We start from the raw sequence: 15,469 nt of genomic DNA, 5'->3' as shown, positions 1-15,469 counted from the left end.
TAATTGGGCGGGGGAAAGTCCTCGGAGATCAGCGTCCAGACTATTGGTTGGTATATATAGACTGTCTCCAACAGAATAGGGCGGGGGAACTCCTCAGTGATCAGCGTCCAGACTATTGGTGGGTATATATAGAATGTCTCCAACAGAATAGGGCGGGGGAAGTCCTCGGAGATCAGCGTCCAGACTATTGGTGGGTATATATAGACTGCCTCCAACAGAATAGGGCGGGGGAATTCTTCAGTGATCAGCGTCCAGACTATTGGTGGGTATATATAGAATGTCTCCAACAGAATAGGGCGGGGGAATTCCTCGCAGATCAGCGTCCAGACTATTGGTGGGCATATATAGACTGTCTCTAATGTAATTGGGCGGGGGAAGTCCTCATTGATCAGCGTCTAGACTATTGGTGGGTATATATAGACTGTCTCTAAATAATTGGGCGGAGGAAGTCCTCGGAGATCAGCATTCAGACTATTGGTTGGTATATATAGAGTGTCTCAAACATAATTGGGCGGGGGAATTCCTCAGTGATCAGCGTCCAGACTATTGGTTGGTATATATATAGACTGTCTTCAACAGAATAGGGCGGGGGAAGTCCTCAGTGATCAGCGACCAGACTATTGGTGGGTATATATAGACTGTCTCTAATGTAATTGGGCGGGAGAAGTCCTCAGTGATCAGCCTCCAGACTATTGGTTGGTATATATAGACTGTCTCCAATATAATAGGGCGGGGGAACTCCTCGGAGATCAGCGCCCAGACTATTGGTTGGTATATATAGACTGTCTCTAATATAATTGGGCGGGGAAAGTCCTCGGAGATCAGCGTCCAGACTATTGGTGGGTATATTTAGACTGTCTCCAATATAATAGGGCGGGAGAAATCCTCAGTGATCAGCGTCCAGACTATTGGTGGGTATATATAGACTGTCTCCAACATAATTGGGCGGGGGAAGTCCTCGGGGATCAGCGTCCAGACTATTGGTGGGTATATATAGACTGTCTCCAATATAATTGGGCGGGGGAAGTCCTCGGTGATCAGCGTCCAGACTATTGGTGGGTATATATAGACTGTCTCCAACATAATTGGGCGGGGGAAGTCCTCGGGGATCAGCGACCAGACTATTGGTGGGTATATATAGACTGTCTCCAACATAATTGGGCGGGGGAAGTCCTCGGGGATCAGCGTCCAGACTATTGGTGGGTATATATAGACTGTCTCCAACATAATTGGGCGGGGGAACTCCTCAGTGATCAGCGTCCAGACTATTGGTGGGTATATATAGACTGTCTCCAACATAATTGGGCGGGGGAAGTCCTCAGTGATCAGCGTCCAGACTATTGGTGGGTATATATATAGACTGTCTCCAACATAATTGGGCGGGGGAAGTCCTCGGAGATCAGCGTCCAGACTATTGGTGGGTATATATAGACTGTCTCCAACATAATTGGGCGGGGGAAGTCCTCGGGGATCAGCGTCCAGACTATTGGTGGGTATATATAGACTGTCTCCAACAGAATTGGGCGGGGGAATTCCTCGCAGATCAGCGTCCAGACTATTGGTGGGTATATATAGACTGTCTCCAACATAATTGGGCGGGGGAAGTCCTCAGTGATCAGCGTCCAGACTATTGGTGGGTATATATAGACTGTCTCTAAATAATTGGGCGGGGGAAGTCCTCGGGGATCAGCGTCCAGACTATTGGTGGGTATATATAGACTGTCTCCAACATAATTGGGCGGGGGAAGTCCTCAGTGATCAGCGTCCAGACTATTGGTGGGTATATATAGACTGTCTCCAACATAATTGGGCGGGGGAAGTCCTCGGGGATCAGCGTCCAGACTATTGGTGGGTATATATAGACTGTCTCCAACATAATTGGGCGGGGGAAGTCCTCGGGGATCAGCGACCAGACTATCTATGGGTAACCAACAGACCTTCTCACTTCTCAGCAATTTGAACTAGCTCTAAATATCTGGGATTTGTAGAATTTGTCAATTCTGTAGAGTCTGTCAAGTAGACGATGATATCTTAACTCCTGTGTAACAGGCCAATACATTGTATTAGCATTGCGGAGTGGTGGTAAGCAAAAGTCATGAGAGTTAAGATTAATAGAATCTCTCACACCCTGTGGGGTGCCTCGTGTTGGACAGCTTAAGAATCTTATCCCGAGGGTTGAGATGTATAGGGTGAAATATTCTTTTTCTATTGCTTTATTTGTGCACATGCAAAGATCTCTTGTAGCTTGTCTTTACCTTTGTCCACTTTAAAGATCCGCGTTAGATTATTTCTCTTCTAAAAAGTACCGAAAATATTCTTTCAACGATTGTAATCACGTTATCACCACAGGAACGTCCTTGTTCGCCAAAATTGATGACGTCGTAAGAATGTACGCCGTAATTACGCCGTCAGCTGTCTCTGTGTAAAAATTGTCTTTTTCCTAGCAACCACATCACAAGATAGCACTACGCGGGAGAATTTTTAATTGTGATTTTTTTTTGTTTATTTTAGCGCTGCCACCTCCTCCCAGTTCCCAGTCCACAGTTGTTGTCACTATCGTCGTAATTGTCATCGTTATCCTCGTCGGAGTTGTCGCCATCATCGGATTTTTAATCGTCAAGCAAAGACGGATTAAACAAGGTAAACTGGTTCAAATAGTGTTGAAATAAAATTTGTTGAAATTGATGTACTTTCAAAGTATATTAGCTACATGTGTGTTCCATTTGCGGATTCGTACCAATCTGACAGCTATTTCTCAAATGGAACGCGCAACATCAGCCGAACCGAACCGGTACAAATTGTATCTAAGATGGCGGACACGAGATTTGTCATCGATATGTTTTCTTTGTCGAAAAGACAGAGCATATATATATATATATATATCTGATGAAATTACATGGATTTCCATTGGCTTAAAAAATTTACTTTATCAGCCCATAAAGGAAAAAATGCCGTCGCCGTTTGTAACGTCGCTTCTGATTGGCTGAGATGACGGCGTAATAATTTCATAGACAAAAGAGTCCCAAAATGAATTTTAAATGTTGAAGAGATTATCTTTAGTAAATTGAATTATAAGGATTAATTTGAATAGATTTTTTATGTTATGGAGATATAACACAAAAATCTGAGTGTACTCTCATCATAAACCGCTTCGCGGTTTATTTAGAGTACACTCAGATTTTTTTGTTATATCTCCATAACATAAAAAATCTATTCAAGTTAATCCTTAAATATCTGATGAAATTACATGGATTATCTATTTGAAGTATGCCCAAACTATGTGTTGCTTCAATACCCATTTTATTGTTAACACAGAAAACCCTTGGCTTTTATATTCGAAGCGTGTCTTTCATATGGAAGCCGCCATCGTGGAAAAATTCGAACGCGTTCTATTATGCGGTGTCGTATTAAGTTAGTACAACTGACACAAATCCGCTAATTGAACGCACAGTGAGTGAATTGTTTTCCGTGGTTTGTTATCCGGCAATCCACCACCTGTCAGAAATTTTTAGATTTTTTAACTTCGTTCCAATATTCCGTCTAATCCATTGTTGTGCCTATACAAGATGGCAGAAGCCGGCCAATTTTTATTTTGACAAAGTTTATTTTCATTATTTCTGAAAGTCTTTCTCAAATAGATTTAATATGATCCCCTTGATTCAATTTTGAGCAAGTTCAACCTCAGCTAGGCTAATTATGGTCGTACTAATTTGTGACATTTGAAGCGTCTTTCTGCTGTGTCCAGGGCCCAGTTTCACGAACATTCCTTAAATTGTACACGGAATGGAAAATTATATTTAAATATGTTATTCTGTTTGATCTCCTGACAAGAATGTTGAAAACCGCATCAAAATCGGCCGCTTCATTACCGAGATACCGCCCTCCGAAGTGCTCGATTTTTACCTGTATATCAACTGCTAATCAGGGAATCGGCCGCTCACGCTGATTTGGGGAATAACCGGTGTGACGTCACGAGGACAACGGCAGTGAGGTGTTTGGTAGTGGGGTTATAACACAAAGGTGGACATATATGTATTCCTAAAATGGGGTTACGAGAATTTTACAGATATATATACAGTATACAGTTTTTGACGATTTAATATTATATATACAATAGGAAATATTGCAACTGAAATCATGCTAAATACATAAGAAGATTAGCGGAAATTATAAGTTATTTATGTTTCTGGTGTAAGCCAGGTGTACCTTGTGTAAAAACTTTTAAGTAGAGATCTTATCTCTGTTTTAACAGCTTACTAAATTATCACACCTGGGGAATATTCAATTTTCATAATGTCATATAAAAAGAGACGAATTCGAAAAATGATGGTCATATAATTATCAATTTGAATATGTTCTATAAATAAAAATTAACTAAGCCTATGGATTTCAAGAATCAGCATAACGAAAAGAAAAGGTGTTAAATTTCATAGTTCAATACACGTAGATATCATAGACATAAATTGAAAGGGGGAGAAAATAAAAAAAATAAACCACTTGCGAAATTGAATTTAAAATACATAATTCATTTATAGCTGTAACGAGTCTATCTTCCTTTTAAAGCTACATGTACATGTATGAGAACATGTGTTATTTTAACAATATTCAACAGTACATTTATTGGTCATATAGATTATCATTATTAGTATTATATAATGATCGATATTGACCAAAATTCACAAAGAATTGGATATCCAAAATCTAGCAACTACCGGAAATATAAAAATTCTGACATTGTGCATCATATTTGCATTGTTCTTTCTCGACATGCCATTTGGAAATAATTTTGTAGTTTCTGTTATAAAAATACAAGTACATATATATCTAGAAACATATATACGAGACAAATGTATACCTTGGTCATTCTGAAATATACAATTATGTATACATCTAGTGATTTATACACTTGTTATATGTTATGTTCGAACGGTATATTTTACTGTAAACCAAGGATTTATAAGTGTAAACAAATATGACATACAACAATTAAATGATGGTCCATCGCTAACTTACATGTGATCTTACTTTTGACACCTGACGTGAGCTAATCAACGAAGCGTGACAGGTCACTAAACACCTTTCTTACGTAATCTGGTTATTAGCCCCCTCATTAGTCTCGGTTGACCACGCGTTTTAGTTACTGCAGTATACAGGTAAAGAGATAAACGCAGCACGACATTGGCTATTCGGAAGTACAGTTCTGATTTTGTTCTGTACTTGATATCTGCAACTTGGATTAGGCATAGACATCTTCAGTCTTTTTATCGTCTGACTCGTGCATAAATGAACTTGAGCGAAATATCAACAAGTCGTCGGATGTATTGTATTATATGAAAGCTGAATGTATTTCGTCAAAAAAAAGAATCGATTTCAGATATAACGGAATTAGTAGATGCATTTACATATATATGCAAAAAATTCTGTTTAGAATCATAACTTAATTCGTATGGGTATGTTATATGAAAAAGTGAGAAATTTATAAAGCGGGTTTGACCAGTACAACGACCCGAGTCGGGTTTTGGATAACATAGTCAAGAATCCTTTACATAATATTCATGTACATGTGGTTGCAAATACCGTAGGTTTACAACGTACGTGGATTAATATACACATTATATTGTGTATAATTGTGCAGAAATCGCGCAGAAATGTTCATTTATCTACGACAGGTATATATGCATGGTATAAATCCCTATTTTCAAACGTATTCCAAACTCATATCTGTGATTGAGGATAATATCAAATAGGCATCGGACATGTACACAGGTACTTGTGTCTGTAAAAATCGATATTTACAAACAGATAGTTTATATTAGATGGCGGACACAGAAAATCGCCACTCTATCTTATGCGAGTAGAGTCGGTCCCGTTGTCCTCGTGACGTCACAGGTCAGGGGTCCCGAATCGGGGTCAATGGCATGGGGCTTCAGGTGTGTTCTAGAGAAAAGTCGCAATATCTCTAATACCAAATTCGCTATGAAACTCGTACTTTCTCCATTCTAAATTTTATAAAATGACACATTTATCAAGCCTTATATACCAAACCATTCCGTGTACACTTTAACTTTAAGGAATTCCTTATTAACATTACAGAAGCTATGGGAAAATCTTATGTTTAAGGAGCTTTACGTAACTTCTGTAACCTTTCTTATGGAGAATTTTCCCAAAGAAATTTAAGGAATGTTCATGAAAATGAGCCCTGGGCGTATTCAATATTTCAAATGATTAGGGAAAGAAGGGAAAAACCTTGACACAGAACGTTCTCTTGTAGGCACCATTAACACTTCGATAAATCTGGGATATTTTTTTATTATTTTGATTCTAAATTTTGTCACCAGGTAGAGCTGTGAATCATAACGTTATTACAGATAAAGGTACAGATAATAGTGTGTACGCTGTCGTAACAAAGGCACCCAAAGGTATGTAATATAACATTCTACCTAAGGTCATAGGGTCACACCAGAACATTCTACCTAAGGTCATAGGGTCACACCAGAACATTCTACCCAAGGTCATAGGGTCACACCAGAACATTCTACCCAAGGTCATAGGGTCACACTAGAACATTCTACCCAAGGTCACAGGGTCACACCATAACATTCTACCCAAGGTCACAGGGTCACACCATAACATTCTACCCAAGGTCATAGGGTCACACCATAACATTCTACCGAAGGTCATAGGGTCACACCATAACATTCTACCTAAGGTCATAGTGTCACACCATAACATTCTACCCAAGGTCATAAGGACACACTAGAACATTCAACCCAAGGTCATAGTGTCACACCATAACATTCAACCCAAGGTCACAGGTCAAGTCACACCATAACATTCTACCTAAGGTCATAGGGTCACACCATAACATTCTACCTAAGGTCATAGTGTCACACCATAACATTCTACCCAAGGTCATAGGGTCACACTAGAACATTCAACCCAAGGTCATAGTGTCACACCATAACATTCTACCCAAGGTCATAGGGTCACACTAGAACATTCAACCCAAGGTCATAGTGTCACACCATACATTCTACCCAAGGTCATAGGGTCACACTAGAACATTCAACCCAAGGTCATAGTGTCACACCAGAACATTCTACCCAAGGTCATAGGGTCACACTAGAACATTCTACCCAAGATCATAGGGTCACACCAGAACATTCTACCCAAGGTCACAGGGTCACACCATAACATTCTACCCAAGGTCATAGGGTCACACTAGAACATTCTACCCAAGATCATAGGGTCACACCAGAACATTCTACCCAAGGTCATAGTGTCACACCATAACATTTTTACCCAAGGTCACAGGGTCACACATAACATTCTACCCAAGGTCATAGGGTCACACGAACATTACCCAGGTCATAGGGTCACTATTTAAGGTCATAGGATCACCCAAGGTCATAGGGTCACACCTGAACATTCTACCCAAGGTCATAGGGTCACACCAGAACATTCTACCCAAGGTCATAGGGTCACACCAGAACATTCTACCCAAGGTCATAGGGTCACACCAGAACATTCTACCCAAGGTCATAGGGTCACACCATAACATTCTACCCAAGGTCATAGGGTCACACTAGAACATTCTACCCAAAATCATAGGGTCACACCAGAACATTTACTACCAAGGTCAAAGGGTCACACCATAACATTCTACAAGATCCAAGGTCATAGGGTCACACTAGAACATTCTACTCAAAGTCATAGGGTCACACACAGAACATTCTATTTAAGGTCATAGGATCACAAGGTCATAGGGTCACACTAAGAACATTCTACCCAAGGTCATAGGGTCACACCAGAACATTCTACCCAAGGTCATAGGATCACAAGGTCATAGGGTCACACCAGAACATTCTACCCAAGGTCATAGGGTCACACCAGAACATTCTACCCAAGGTCATAGGGTCACACCATAACATTCTACCCAAGGTCATAGGGTCACACCAGAACATTCAACCCAAGGTCATAGGGTCACACCAGAAACATTCTAACCCAAGGTCATAGGGTCACACCAGAACATTTTACCCAAGGTCATAGGGTCACACCAGAACATTCTACCCAAGATCATAGGGTCACACTAGAACATTCTACCCAAGGTCATAGGATCACAAGGTCATAGGGTCACACCAGAACATTCTACCCAAGGTCATAGGGTCACACTAGAACATTCTACCCAAGGTCATAGGGTCACACCATAACATTCTACCCAAGGTCATAGGGTCACACTAGAACATTCAACCCAAGGTCATAGGGTCACACCAGAACATTCTACCCAAAGTCATAGGGTCACACCAGAACATTCTACCCAAGGTCATAGGGTCACACTAGAACATTCAACCCAAGGTCATAGGGTCACACCAGAACATTCTACCCAAGGTCATAGGGTCACACTAGAACATTCTACCCAAGGTCATAGGGTCACACCAGAACATTCTACCCAAGGTCATAGGGTCACACTAGAACATTCTACCCAAGGTCATAGGGTCACACCAGAACATTCTACCCAAGGTCATAGGGTCACACCAGAACATTCTACCCAAGGTCATAGGGTCACACCAGAACATTCTACCCAAGGTCATAGGGTCACACCAGAACATTCTACCCAAGGTCATAGGGTCACACCAGAACATTCTACCCAAGGTCATAGGGTCACACCAGAACATTCTACCCAAGGTCATAGGGTCACACCATAACATTCTACCCAAGGTCATAGGGTCACACTAGAACATTCAACCCAAGGTCATAGTGTCACACCATAACATTTTACCCAAGGTCATAGGGTCACACTACATAACATTCTACTTAAGGTCATAGGGTCACACCTGAACATTCTACTCAAAGGTCATAGGGTCACACTAGAACATTCTACCCAAGGTCATAGGGTCACACCATAACATTCTACCCAAGGTCATAGGGTCACACCAGAACATTCAACCCAAGGTCATAGGGTCACACCTGAACATTCTACCCAAGGTCATAGGGTCACACCAGAACATTCTACCCAAGGTCATAGGGTCACACCAGAACATTCTACCCAAGGTCATAGGGTCACACCATAACATTTTACCCAAGGTCATAGGGTCACACCATAACATTCTACCCAAGGTCATAGGGTCACACCATAACATTCTACCCAAGGTCATAGGGTCACACTAGAACATTCACCCAAGGTCATAGGGTCACACTAGAACATTCTACCCAAGGTCATAGTGTCACACCATAACATTTACCCAAGGTCATAGGGTCACACCAGAACATTTACATAGAACATTCTACCCAAGGTCATAGGGTCACACCTGAACATTCTACTCAAGGTCATAGGGTCACACTAGAACATTCTATTTAAGGTCATAGGATCACAAGGTCATAGGGTCACACTAGAACATTCTACCCAAGGTCATAGGGTCACACTAGAACATTCTATTTAAGGTCATAGGATCACAAGGTCATAGGTTCACACCTGAACATTCTACCCAAGGTCATAGGGTCACACTAGAACATTCAACCCAAGGTCATAGGGTCACACCAGAACATTCTACCCAAGGTCATAGGGTCACACCAGAACATTCTACCCAAGGTCATAGGGTCACACCATAACATTCTACCCAAGGTCATAGGGTCACACCAGAACATTCTACCCAAGGTCATAGGGTCACACCAGAACATTCTACCCAAGGTCATAGGGTCACACTAGAACATTCTACCCAAGGTCATAGGGTCACACCAGAACATTTCTACCCAAGGTCATAGGGTCACACCAGAACATTTAACCCAAAGGTCATAGGGTCACACCAGAACATTCTACCCAAGGTCATAGGGTCACACCAGAACATTCTACCCAAGGTCATAGGGTCACACCTGAACATTCTACCCAAGGTCATAGGGTCACACCATAACATTCTACCCAAGGTCATAGGGTCACACCATAACATTCTACCTAAGGTCATAGGGTCACACCAGAACATTCTACCCAAGGTCATAGGGTCACACCAGAACATTCTACCCAAGGTCACAGGGTCACACCATAACATTCTACCCAAGGTCATAGGGTCACACCATAACATTCTACCCAAGGTCATAGGGTCACACCAGAACATTCTACCCAACAGTCATAGGGTCACACCTGAACATTCTACTCAAGTCATAGGGTCACACACAGAACATTCTACCCAAGGTCATAGGGTCACCATAACATTAAAGGTCACAGGTCCCACAAATGAACATTCTCTACCCAAAGGTCATAGGGTCACACCAGAAACATTCTATCCAAGGTCATAGGTCACACCAGAACATTCTACAAAGGTCATAGGGTCACACACATAGAACATTCTACCCAAGGTCATAGGGTCACATTAGAACATTCTATTTAAGGTCATAGGATCTCAAGGTCATCAGGGTCACACCAAGAACATTCTACCCCAAGGTCATAGGGTCACACCAGAACATTCTACCAAGGTCATAGGGTCACACCATAACATTCTACCCAAGGTCATAGGGTCACACCAGAACATTCTACCAAGTCATAGGTCACACTAGAACATTTAAGGTCATAGGATCACAAGGTCCCCATATAGGGTCACACTAGAACATTCTACCCAAGGTCATAGGGTCACACTAGAACATTCTACCCAAGGTCATAGGGTCACACTAGAACATTCTACCCAAGGTCATAGGGTCACACCAGAACATTTCTACCCAAGGTCATAGGGTCACACCAGAACATTCTACCCAAGGTCATAGGGTCACACTAGAACATTCTACCCAAGGTCATAGGGTCACACCAGAACATTCTACCCAAGGTCATAGGGTCACACCAGAACATTCTACCCAAGGTCATAGGGTCACACTAGAACATTCTACCCAAGGTCATAGGGTCACACTAGAACATTCTACCCAAGGTCATAGGATCACAAGGTCATAGGGTCACACCAGAACATTCTACCCAAGGTCATAGGGTCACACTAGAACATTCTACCCAAGGTCATAGGGTCACACCAGAACATTCTACCCAAGGTCATAGGGTCACACCAGAACATTCTACCCAAGATCATAGGGTCACACTAGAACATTCTATTTAAGGTCATAGGATCACAAGGTCATAGGGTCACACTAGAACATTCTACCCAAGGTCATAGGGTCACACCAGAACATTCTACCCAAGGTCATAGGGTCACACCAGAACATTCTACCCAAGGTCATAGGGTCACACCAGAACATTCTACCCAAGGTCATAGGGTCACACTAGAACATTCTACCCAAGGTCATAGGATCACAAGGTCATAGGGTCACACTAGAACATTCTACCCAAGGTCATAGGGTCACACTAGAACATTCTACCCAAGGTCATAGGGTCACACCAGAACATTCTACCCAAGGTCATAGGGTCACACCAGAACATTTTACCCAAGGTCATAGGGTCACACCAGAACATTTTACCCAAGGTCATAGGGTCACACCAGAACATTCTACCCAAGGTCATAGGGTCACACCATAACATTCTACCCAAGATCATAGGGTCACACCCATAACATTCTAAAGGTCATAGGGTCACATCAATAACATTCAATTTAAGGTCTAGGATCCACAAGGTCATAGGTCACACTAGAACATTCTACCACAAGGTCATAGGGTCACACTAGAACATTCTACCCAAGGTCATAGGTCACACCATAGAACATTCTACCCAAGGTCATAGGGTCACACCAGAACATTCTAGAACATTCTACCCAAGGTCATAGGGTCACACCAGAACATTCTAAGGTCAACATTCTACCCAAGGTCACAGGGTCACACCATAACATTCTACCCAAGGTCACAGGGTCACACCATAACATTCTACCCAAGGTCACAGGTCACACATAACATTCTACCCAAGGTCACAGGGTCACACTCATAACATTCTACCCAAGGTCATAGGGTCACACTAGAACATTCAACCCAAGGTCATAGGGTCACACTAGAACATTTACCCAAGGTCATAGGGTCACACCTGAACCTTCTACCCAAGGTCATAGGGTCACACTAGAACATTCTACCCAAGGTCATAGGGTCACACTAGAACATTCTACCCAAGGTCATAGGATCACAACTAGGTCATTCTCCAAGGATAGGGTCACACTAGAACATTCTACCCCAGGCCATAGGGTCACACTAGAACATTCTACCCGAGGTCATAGGGTCACACTAGAACATTCTACCCAAGGTCATAGGGTCACACTAGAACATTCTACCCAAGGTCATAGGTCACACTAGAACATTCACACCCAAGTCATAGGGTCACACCATAACATTCTACCCAAGGTCAAGGTCACACTAGGGTCATAGGATCACACCAACATTCTAACATTCACACTAGAACATTCTACCCAAGGTCATAGTCACACCATAACATTTTAACCCCAAGGGGTCACACCAGAACATTTAACCTACCCAATGGTCAATTTTAATGTATTTACATAGGGTAACACACGCCCAGAACATTTTCATGTGGCGTCACAATTGTCCGTGCAAGCGATCGCGGAACATGGCTTTTTCAAATGGGCTGTTCCATCTTGAATGACAATAATGAACACTTTACTCATATAGATAAAATTTCTTTAGAATTTATCTTAAAAATGAATAAATGTAAATATAAGCGTTGAACTCCATTATGTTGGCAATCATGGGAGTATGAAATGCCAATCAAACAGCAGCAAATTCAGCATGAAGCGTTAGCAAGCTTAATTAAATTTGCTGATGTCCAGTTGGCATCCGTACACTTGAGGTGAATGCAGCTCAATGATTAAATATATCCACTACTAGCACTGAATTTGGAGATATTAATAGTCATATGTAATGGGTTTGGAAACGGGGAATGGCAAGTATCTACCCCCTAACAGTATGGGTAACATGGCAGTGACAATAAACCTCAGTTTGTGACAGACATCTATCCCCTAACAGTATGGGTAACATGGCAGCGACAATAAACCTCAGTTTGTGACAGACATCTACCCCCTAACAGTATGGGTAACATGGCGGTGACAATAAACATCCTCAGTTTGTGACAGACATTGGACTACCCCCTAACAGTATGGGTAACATGGCGGTGACAATAAACCTCAGTTTGTGACAGACATCTACCCCCTAACAGTATGGGTAACATGGCGGTGACAATAAACCTCAGTTTGTGACAGACATCTACCCCCTAACAGTATGGGTAACATGGCGGTGACAATAAACCTCAGTTTGTGACAGACATCTACCCCCTAACAGTATAGGTAACATGGCGATGACAATAAACCTCAGTTTGTGACAGACATCTACCCCCTAACAGTATGGGTAACATGGCGGTGACAATAAACCTCAGTTTGTGACAGACATCTACCCCCTAACAGTATGGGTAACATGGCGGTGACGATAAACCTCAGTTTGTGATAGACATCTACCCCCTAACAGTATAGGTAACATGGCGATGATGATAAACCTCAGTTTGTGACAGACATCTACCCCCTAACAGTATGGGTAACATGGAGGTGACAATAAACCTCAGTTTGTGACAGACATCTACCCCCTAACAGTATGGGTAACATGGCGGTGACAATAAACCTCAGTTTGTGACAGACATCTACCCCCTAACAGTATAGGTAACATGGCGGTGACAATAAACCTCAGTTTGTGACAGACATCTACCCCCTAACAGTATGGGTAACATGGCGGTGACAATAAACCTCAGTTTGTGACAGACATCTACCCCCCTAACAGTATGGGTAACGTGGCGGTGACAATAAACCTCAGTTTGTGACAGACATCTACCCCCTAACAGTATAGGTAACATGGCGGTGACAATAAACCTCTCAGTTTGTGACAGACATCTACCCCCTAACAGTATGGGTAACATGGCGGTGACAATAAACCTCAGTTTGTGACAGACATCTACCCCCTAACAGTATGGGTAACATGTCGGTGAGGATAAACCTCAGTTTGTGACAGACATCTACCCCCTAACAGTATGGGTAACATGGCGGTGACAATAAACCTCAGTTTGTGACAGACATCTACCCCCTAACAGTATAGGTAACATGGCGGTGACAATAAACCTCAGTTTGTGACAGACATCTACCCCCTAACAGTATGGGTAACATGGCGGTGACAATAAACCTCAGTTTGTGACAGACATCTACCCCCCTAACAGTATGGGTAACATGGCGGTGACAATAAACCTCAGTTTGTGACAGACATCTACCCCCTAACAGTATGGGTAACATGGCGGTGACGATAAACCTCAGTTTGTGACAGACATCTACCCCCTAACAGTATGGGTAACATGGCGGTGACAATAAACCTCAGTTTGTGACAGACATCTACCCCCTAACAGTATGGGTAACATGTCGGTGAGGATAAACTTCAGTTTGTGACAGACATCTACCCCCTAACAGTATAGGTAACATGTCGGTGACAATAAACCTCAGTTTGTGACAGACATCTACCCCCTAACAGTATGGGTAACATGGCGGTGACAATAAACCTCAGTTTGTGACAGACATCTACCCCCCTAACAGTATGGGTAACATGGCGGTGACAATAAACCTCAGTTTGTGACAGACATCTACCCCCTAACAGTATAGATAACATGGCAGTGACGATAAACCTCAGTTTGTGACAGACATCTACCCCCTAACAGTATGGGTAACATGTCGGTGACAATAAACCTCAGTTTGTGACAGACATCTACCCCCTAACAGTATAGGTAACATGGCGGTGACAATAAACCTCAGTTTGTGACAGACATCTACCCCCTAACAGTATGGGTAACATGGCGGTGACAATAAACCTCAGTTTGTGACAGACATCTACCCCCTAACAGTATGGGTAACATGTCGGTGAGGATAAACCTCAGTTTGTGACAGACATCTACCCCCTAACAGTATGGGTAACATGGCGGTGACAATAAACCTCAGTTTGTGACAGACATCTACCCCCCTAACAGTATGGGTAACATGGCGGTGACAATAAACCTCAGTTTGTGACAGACATCTACCCCCTAACAGTATGGGTAACATGGCGGTGACAATAAACCTCAGTTTGTGACAGACATCTACCCCCTAACAGTATGGGTAACATGGCGGTGACGATAAACCTCAGTTTGTGACAGACATCTACCCCCTAACAGTATGGGTAACATGGCGGTGACGATAAACCTCAGTTTGTGACAGACATCTACCCCCTAACAGTATGGGTAACATGGCGGTGACAATAAACCTCAGTTTGTGACAGACATCTACCCCCTAACAGTATGGGTAACATGGCGGTGACAATAAACCTCAGTTTGTGACAGACATCTACCCCCTAACAGTATGGGTAACATGGCGGTGACAATAAACCTCAGTTTGTGACAGACATCTACCCCCCTAACAGTATGGGTAACATGGCGGTGACAATAAACCTCAGTTTGTGACAGACATCTACCCCCTAACAGTAT

At 42.5% G+C, this 15,469-nt stretch overlaps 1 protein-coding gene across 3 annotated transcripts in view; it reads left to right on the top strand.

Annotated features, from left to right (window-relative positions):
* Positions 1-15,469, top strand: part of LOC138306763 (protein sidekick-1-like) — a 101,861-nt gene that overhangs the window by 71,589 nt on the left and 14,803 nt on the right. For 2 of the 3 annotated variants that reach the window (XM_069247233.1, XM_069247232.1), the window contains exons 9-10: positions 2,512-2,640; positions 6,339-6,419. In XM_069247233.1, coding sequence (XP_069103334.1) covers positions 2,512-2,640; positions 6,339-6,419 — 210 coding nt within the window. Of the gene's footprint in view, positions 1-2,511; positions 2,641-6,338; positions 6,422-15,469 lie in introns of all 3 variants that reach the window. The other variant, XM_069247234.1, reaches the window with a different exon arrangement.

The sequence above is a fragment of the Argopecten irradians genome, chromosome 13, assembly GCF_041381155.1.
Source record: "Argopecten irradians isolate NY chromosome 13, Ai_NY, whole genome shotgun sequence".
Taxonomy (NCBI): domain Eukaryota; kingdom Metazoa; phylum Mollusca; class Bivalvia; order Pectinida; family Pectinidae; genus Argopecten; species Argopecten irradians.
Note: the sequence above shows the minus strand (reverse complement) of the source record. Positions and strands in the feature narration are given on the sequence as shown.